This window comes from Lactuca virosa, chromosome 9, assembly GCF_052849685.1.
Source record: "Lactuca virosa cultivar CGN04683 chromosome 9, Lactuca_virosa_CGN04683_v6, whole genome shotgun sequence".
NCBI lineage: Eukaryota > Viridiplantae > Streptophyta > Magnoliopsida > Asterales > Asteraceae > Lactuca > Lactuca virosa.
In genome coordinates, this window is record NC_136434.1 from 183634928 (window position 1) to 183643303 (window position 8376).

The following is an 8376-nucleotide window of genomic DNA, read 5'->3' on the forward strand; positions in this document are numbered from 1 at the left end:
AGGATAACTTCTCGAGAATTCCGGGGCTCCGGGGCTTGCTTCAGGCTTTAGACACGATATCGGGGCCTTGGGGGTTGTTAATATGCTTGAGAGGGTAGAAAGTGTGAAGAAAGGTGAAATTTGGGGTGAAATAAGGGTGGAATCCGAGAGGTCTCGCATGGCTTTTATAGGCCGAGGCCTCGGTCCGAAGTAGCTTAGTCAGCAGCACACGTGTCGGACAGGAGAGTGGTACACGAGGCGAGGCTTCAGACGTGGCAGCTTCTGAGTGGGCCGAACTTCGGTCCAATGGGAAGAGAGCAGGTGTCCGAAGGGGTGTCCGAGGGGTGTGCGAGGGTGATGTCCGGTGTGTCTCATGCGAGGCTGTCCGAGTGGGATTGGACCGCGGAGTTGGTCGAATCAGGAGGTGCCACGCAAGGCTTCGGTCCAATCAGCAGCCGCCACGTGCGAGGGTGACGTGGCATGCGAAATTGCCCGGTTTTTCCTATTTTTCTTTATTTTTGTGCCAAAACTTGCGAAAATCATAACTTTCGCATACGAGCTCCGTTTTTGGCGTTCTTTATATGCACGCGTAGGTAAAATCATACTCTACGACTTTCGTTTAGACTTCGTCGGCTAATTTTGACTTTATTTTTAATATTATTATTTTAAACAGACCGGGACGGGAATCCGTTAAAAATTCATAACTTCTTCATCCAACGTCCGTTTTCGTCTGTCTTTTTACCGTTGTGCTACTTTTGACGAGACCTTCGATTCTCGTTTAAGTTGCGTCGGCTAAATATCGATCGATTTATATTTCGAATTTTTAGCTGTCTACTGCTAAACCGAAACTTCGAAAAATCATAACTTCCTCATACGAAGTCAGATTTTTACGTTCTTTTTATGAACGATCTCGGTTTAACATATTCTACAATTTTTATTTAGATTGTTAAGGCTAAAAAGCCTTTTATCGGAAATTCGCTTTTTACACTGAACAGTGTTTTGCCGGTTTTATCGTGGATTTTCGATTGGTCATAACTTCTTCGTTATAACTCGGATTTCAGTGTTCTTTATGTTTTTGGAAACCTTGCTACAAACTCTACCACTTGGTTCATCCCAATTACGATTATTGATCAATTTATTTTTGACCAAACTTTGACTGGTGTCACATTAACTCCTTAAAACCGTAAATTAATTCGTCCTGGAAAAACGGGTGTTACACACGATTTCTTTGTTTCACCTCTCGCGCTTTCCTTTTCTCCTCCAACTTTTATTTCTCAAAATTCAAACGAGATTTGAAATTCAAATTATAAATTTCGAAAGTAGAAGCGACCTTTTGACTGTCGTCTCCTTTTCCGACACCCGATGTGTTCGATGAATACCCTTTCTTTTTCGCCCTATCTCGCCCCGTCATTCGAACTACCTTTTCGAATTCAAGTTCATCCACGTTGTTCAAATCAACCTCAAAATGCGCATCCGATGAAGTATTGTAACTCGTCTCCGAAAATTTTGTTCTTTTCTCACCACATTCTTCTTCCCCGTACTCTTTTACTCATTTCGGGGACACGGATAAAAATCTTCAAACATCAATAAATTTGAAAAGATTTTTTTGTATAAAAAATATTTTAAGCGTAGTCTCGAAAATTTGTTGATTGTTTTCTCTGCTTTTCCGTTGAGTAAGCAAGTTGTTGTAAATATCATTGATTTTGGTAATCGATTTGTTCATCTCTCAAAACTTGCTATTGCATTGGTGTTTTGTACGATAAGGCCCATAACCCATGACACTAAGAAATCGTTCCATAATGTGTCACCAGAAGTGCTCATCATTTTGCACATTCCGGTTTGTGAATTCTCAGAAATGTCGACCCATGATCCGGCTAACCTCATCTCTTCATCCGATTGCCATTGTTGAGCCGCCACTTTCTCTTTTCCAAATACTAGCACTTTTCCTTTCCCGCGTCGTTTGGGGTTGGATGGTTCAACTTGTGTTTCACGAACAACGTCAGGTTGGGTTTCGGTAACCGGTTCGAGTTCGGTTACCGGTTTGGGATCATGTTGTGTTCCCCGGACAAATTCAACATCCGAGACGTATTCGGGAAACGGGGAAATTTTTTGAAAGGTGATTAGGCTAAGAGGTTGCATCGAGTAATAGTGTTGGTAGTAAACTTGTTGGGGATGAGGTTGAGGTCGGGACGAAATCATGGATGAATCAAGATGAGGTTGGTAAGCCGACATATCCAACGGTCGAACATTTGCACACGATTTGCTCCGAGCGGTAAATTGAGGATTGCTTGGATTCATTATTGAAAAAAAAGTTTAAGAAGTTTTAGAACTGAGAGTGTTATGTGTGATATATGTATGAGGTATGGGGTTGTATTTATAGTTGAATTATTAAGAAAAAAATTCAAAATGTAACCTTTTACCTACGGTCACATGAGCCAACGGTCCAAAATGGAGATCGGTTATTTGTACACCACACACTGCGATGCCACCTCAACGAAGTGCATAGAGGAGCCTAACATAATACTATAATTTATATGTCCTGGCCCATTGGGTAATGAAAAAAAACACCGTGACACTTTTATTTCATAACTTGAAACTTGATTTTCTTTTCGGCTCATGTTGGGACATCTAGAACCATTTTTGCCCCATTTTCAAAGAATCAACTTAATCGTTGACACCGCTAACTACTGATTTAGCTAGCATTTAGTCGATTTAGTTCTTCAAAATCCCTTCGTTCTCCCTCAAGAATCTTGTGCCTTAAACGAGGGAAAATTCAAGAAAATGTCACTAGGGTATGCAGAGAAGCTCTCCTATAAAGAAGACGTTGGGGATGTCGGAATGTCCGAGATGTTCGACTCACCGGACGATTTACAACAAAAAGTTTGTTTCTTTTCCCTTTCAATTCCCTAGTCATAGCTATCTCTTTCAAAATTTGCTCTAATGCTAGTCAATTCCGAACCCTAATTTCGAATGCAGCTCTTCACTTTCATGATCACCGTGTTCTTTCGTAATCTTGTCTTAATTCTTTCTAGTGATCATGTTCTGGATTGATTCTGTGTTTTGGTTGAAATGGGTTTGATTTAAGTTAAACCTAAACGTGTTGCGTCTCTCGCGATCAAACAGTCTCATTCAAATAAGAGTTTTTAGATTACAACTGAAAGGAATTTACATTTCTACAGATACATGTTCCTCTACTTCTACTGATATCACAAATTTCTGTTCATTTGCAGATCAAACAACTCGCAAAGATGATTAAAAAGGTTACACTTTTCGATTCTTCATATCTACTTCAAACTTGCATAAAAAAATATCAATACAAGTGTTTGATTATATTCTTACAAAACTTCTCTGCAGAGTAAGCATCTAGTGGCATTTACAGGTGCAGGAATATCAACTTCTTGCGGAATACCTGATTTTCGAGGCCCAAAAGGCGTTTGGACTCTTCAGGTGTAACTTTTAATTTCCCAAAATACAAAAAACAAAAAAAAAAAAAACAGTAAATTAACATCGATTCCATTTATAATTTTGTTAAATTACAGCGTGAGGGCAAAGGTATTCCAGAAGCATCTTTACCATTTCATCGTGCATCACCAAGTGTTACTCATATGGCTTTGGTTGGACTTGAAAAAGCTGGTATTTTGAAGTTCGTTATCAGCCAGGTTATATTTTATTCTTTTTTTTAAGATAAATCAGGTAAAAAAAAATCTTGAATTTGAATTTTATTTTTTTTATATTGTATAGAATGTTGATAGCCTTCATCTTCGTTCTGGAATACCAAGACAAAAACTTTCAGAATTGCATGGAAATTCATTTAGGGAAGTTTGCCCTAAATGTGGAACAGAGTAAGGGGTTGTTTCCTTTTTTTATTTTTCCATTAAGTTCTGTACGGGTAAAATGACCATTTTATCCTTACATTTCAAAAACAAATTGCACACTATCAATTTCAACATGGGTAGAGGTGCAAATAGAAGGAAAAAGCAAACGAGGGCAAATTAGTAAAATGTCATACTTAGTGGGAAAAGTCTCGTTTCTTTCATTGACTTTTTTTTTTCTTCATTAAGTTGTTCTTTCTGCATTAAGTCAAAAAGTCAATTGTTTTGTAGGTATTTGAGAGATTTTGAGTTGGAGAGTGTAGGTTTAAAGGAGACATCAAGGCGTTGTATTGATGCAAAATGTGGGGCTAAATTAAGGGATAGTGTTCTTGATTGGGAGGTATTTATTAATTATTAAATATTAATTAATTATATATAAAATGTGCTACCTTTTTTTTTATTTAATATTTATAGTTTTTAGGCAACTTTTATTTCATTATAGGATGAACTACCTCCTACTGAAATGAAAGCAGCAGAAAAGAATTGTAGAATGGCAGATCTTGTTTTATGTTTGGGGACTAGGTAATTTTTATAATAAAATTTTTTTTACTATAAAAATAAAATAAAAGGGTAATTTTGTCAATTGTCATGTTGTTTATTAACTTTACTTGCAGTTTGCAGATAACCCCTGCATGCAACCTCCCTCTAAAGTCCATTCGCAATGGAGGAAAGATGGTAATTGTCAACCTTCAGGTATTCACTCAAATGTCTAAAATACCCTTACATTATATTTTTACAAATTTATTTATTCATGGGTGTTAATTGTTAATGATTTTAAATGTTTTTAAAGCAAACTCCAAAAGACAATAGAGCAAGTTTGGTGATTCGTGGTTTTGTTGACAAGGTATATTAGATATACATTAATTTTTAATCAACTTATTATTATTATCATTCTTTTTAACCTTAAATTTAATACCTTTTTTTAAAATTAGGTAATGTCTGGTGTATTGCATCTTCTTAAAATGCAAATCCCTCCATATGTTCGTGTGGATCTTTTTCAAATTATCTTTAATCAATTTCGATGTGCTTCAGGTATTTTCTTTTTCTTATTCTAATCAGATGAAATTTTTAAAAAAAGGAATTGTTTGCAAGATTTGTAATTTTATAAAAACTAAAATTACAGAGACAAAATATGCAAAATGGTCTCTTAGAGTTACTAGTGTTCATGGAGAAAAAGCTCTGATTCCATTTATTGAATCAGTTGAGGTATGATTTGCTTCCATTTATAGCATTATACTTTCAATTTTTTCTTTTTCTTTAAAAAATAAATTCAATTATAAACAAAATAAATGAAAGTATGTTGCTATTTCTTGCATTTAATCTGTATCCCGTTTAATTTATTCACAGGTTACTTTTCCAGAGAGACCAGAGCTAAAAACTGCTGTGTTACACCAACAACCGTTTTTGCTGAAAAGGTTTTATTTCTTTTATTGGTGGAATTTCTTTAAGTTTCAATTTTACATTTTGACCCCTGAATTATGAAGATTGTTATCTTTTGGTCCCTGTGTAGGGAAACACTTAAATCAAGACCACTTCACATGGTTTTATTGATTAACTTCAGTGAAGGTTGTGGTTGTAAGTTTATCAGCATTGACTATCCCGTTGACTTTGAGGTAAAAAGCCTCACTTTTTAATTGTTATAATTTGATAGATTTCTGAAAATACAAAACCTTAACAAGAAAAAGAAAAGCTGATTGAAACCCTAATTTGAAATTTTCAGGCATCAACAGAAGACATTAATGAAGATAAGAACATTGTGATTCAGCAGCTTAGAGACATGGCAAATGAAGATCAATTTTGTGGACAATCATCTGTGATTGAAAGAAAACTCATTTCAGATTCAGGGAAAACAATTTCTACATATGCTGTTGCAACAAACATTGCTCAATATGATGAATTATCACCTTCAAAAACAACTCATATCTCTAATGGAGAAAGAGAAAAGATGAATCTTGGAAGTGGTGTAGATATATCTACAGCTAGTGTGCCTACAAAGAAGGTGAGAGTTCATTAATGGTGAATCTAGGTATATGTTGTGTGATAGTGGTCAAAGAAAGTCAATGGTTGGAAGTAAAGAGAAACCGAGTCAAGTTTGAAACTAGTAGAGTTGACTCGGTTGTGACTTTTGTAAAAACTAAAAACTGTTTTTGGTCTTGAGTGAGGGTTTAGTAACCTTTTGTTAGGTAATATATCAAAAAAGAAAAAAAAGATTCAAACACTTTTATGGAAAGTTTGGCGTAACCTTTTGTGTAAACTCAATAGATTTGTAATCTAACATGTGTATATAAAACCCAAAGACAAACTCATAACTACTAAGCTATTATAGCAGAACTACTACCAAACAAATAAATTATCTCTTATGTTCAACATTGACATAAATATGCCAACTAGGAAGATAACCCTAGTCATGACTTCTATTCAAAGAGATCTCAATCAATTCTATGTTTTTCATATCTTTACATATAATACTAAGAATAAACATTGTGCCTGAGATGCATGCGGTGAAAATAATAGGTGAGACAAATGGTCTCGTGTTATACATATATTTTTTCAACAACAATGGGGTGGAGTGAGGCAAATGAGATGCATGTTATGAAAATAGTACTCGAGACAAAATTGTCCTGTTATATATAAGTTTTTCAAGGGGGAGGCTACCCAGCAACCTTGATATTTAGCCTCCATACCTACTTGTCCGAGGTCATGTCATCGGAAAGAGCAAACTCCTTTGTCGAGCATCATACTATTATCACACTTCTTTCTAGGATGTCATATCCTTTTATTACCATCAATCATCATTGATTCTACCATTCTTGTCGGCGCTAATGGTAACCTCCTTAGGACATGTTCATACCACCTCATTCGTTCTTCCCTTCATTTTTGATTATATGTGTCACTTCAACGAGTTTCTTATAGTTACATTCGATATCCTTTGGGGCTACACGCTACGTACCCTCAGGTACGCCCCGCGTACTCAATCAGCTTCCTAGTTCTTTATTAAGTGATTATACCCTTAAGACCTTACATGCAAAAATCAGATCCATTCCCCAACTAACCATTTTAATCATAAAGTTTCCAACCTTATAACTTTACATGGCTAGGAAGTGTCCAAATCTAAAACCTTAACTTATCATAATATTCTAAGCCTCATAACTCATGCATGGATGAAAGGAAAGGATCAAGATCACATTTTTATGACTCCAGGCACCTCAAAACGTCTGAAAATGCTACTCATAAGGTGTGGAGTATCTTATACTCAACTAGACCAAGAATATGGGACCAAAATGCACAAAACCTAAGGCTAACAAGATCTAGCAAAGTATTCATCAAGTTCAGAACTTTATATACCTTCTAGAGGATGCTAATGATATGAAAGTTCCAGATCTACAAAGCTTGATGCTCCTCGAATGCTCTCCAATGGACTCCTTCCTTCAAGGATGAACACAAAACAATCAAATAGCTCAAAAACTCACAAATGAAGATTAGGGTTTGCAAATGTTCGTTTGGGAGGATGGAGGTTGAAGGTGGAAAGGATTGATGTGGGTTAAGTTGCTTAAATAGGGCTCAAAACCCTAGATTTAGGGTTTGCATCGTTGTTGAGTACGCCCTGTGTACCCATTGAGTACGCCGAGCGTACTCTAAAACCCCCGCGTCATTCATTAAAGGCTTACGCCATTCGTATACCCCAAGTACGCAAGGCGTAAGGACCAATTTTTCAATAATTTAATACTTTGCTTTAAAAATGGAAATACCTGATTGGTTGGGTGTTACAATACTCCCCACTTGAATCAGACTTTGTCCTCGAAGTCCAATAATGCGAATAACTCTAGATAATGCTCCCACATCTCTGTCTCGGGATCCTAAGTCCACTCAGAACCCTTCCGATGATGCCACTGAACCTTGACCAATGGTACCACCTTGTTGCGCAAGGCCTTCGTCTTCTTATCCAAAATTGCCATTGGCCTCTCAATATAGTTCAGACGCTCATCAACCTGTATATCGTCCAAAGGAACCACTGCTGAATCATTGACTATATACTTTTGTAGTTGAGAAACCGTTTTTTTAGATCAAATGATTTTTCTTCAAACTAAAATTTTCCAAAACACTCAAACTAGAACAAAATTACTCAGTAACATATTATTTCTACAAACGTGATTTTTTTAGATCTTAAGAACATGAATACATTTTCTAGATTTGCAAAATCAATAACCTGAAAACTTAGTTTTTCGGATCTGTAAACCTCCACTTTTTCGGATCTGTAAACCTCCAGAAAGCAAGAATGAAAAACAAATCGATTATCTGAACGTCGGCGCCGCCCTAGCATCATCGGCGCGGCCCTCAATATTCTCCCTCTTCCACTTCCAAATCCTCAAACCCTCATCACCTAAGATCTCATTTGTAGATCTGGAAATCCTAAGCATGTTCTTCGTAGCTGCCACCCTTCTTCACAGATCTAAAACCTCGTTATTTGTCTCTATAACACACATACAAACGAATGAAGATCACTGGAGCACAAGGTATGTGAAGA

General features: G+C 36.4%; 1 protein-coding gene across 1 annotated transcript; it reads left to right on the plus strand.

Annotated features, from left to right (window-relative positions):
- Positions 1-2556: 2556 nt before the first annotated feature.
- LOC145141346 (NAD-dependent protein deacetylase SRT1-like) lies at positions 2557-6105 on the plus strand. The gene is made up of 14 exons (XM_079074632.1): positions 2557-2859; positions 3210-3239; positions 3334-3426; positions 3519-3638; positions 3721-3821; positions 4083-4191; positions 4294-4373; positions 4466-4544; positions 4642-4695; positions 4784-4883; positions 4975-5057; positions 5199-5266; positions 5362-5464; positions 5572-6105. Exons 1-14 carry the CDS (start codon positions 2761-2763, stop codon positions 5863-5865), a joined length of 1413 nt encoding a protein of 470 aa, XP_078930758.1. The 5' UTR covers positions 2557-2760; the 3' UTR covers positions 5866-6105.
- Positions 6106-8376: the final 2271 nt, after the last annotated feature.

Coding starts and splice junctions, on each gene's coding strand:
- LOC145141346 (XM_079074632.1), top strand. CDS start 2,761: ATGTCACTAGGGTATGCAGAGAAGCTCTCCTATAAAGAAGACGTTGGG. Junction 3,822..4,082: donor TGCCCTAAATGTGGAACAGA/GTAAGGGGTTGT, acceptor ATTGTTTTGTAG/GTATTTGAGAGATTTTGAGT. Junction 4,374..4,465: donor GTTTTATGTTTGGGGACTAG/GTAATTTTTATA, acceptor CTTTACTTGCAG/TTTGCAGATAACCCCTGCAT.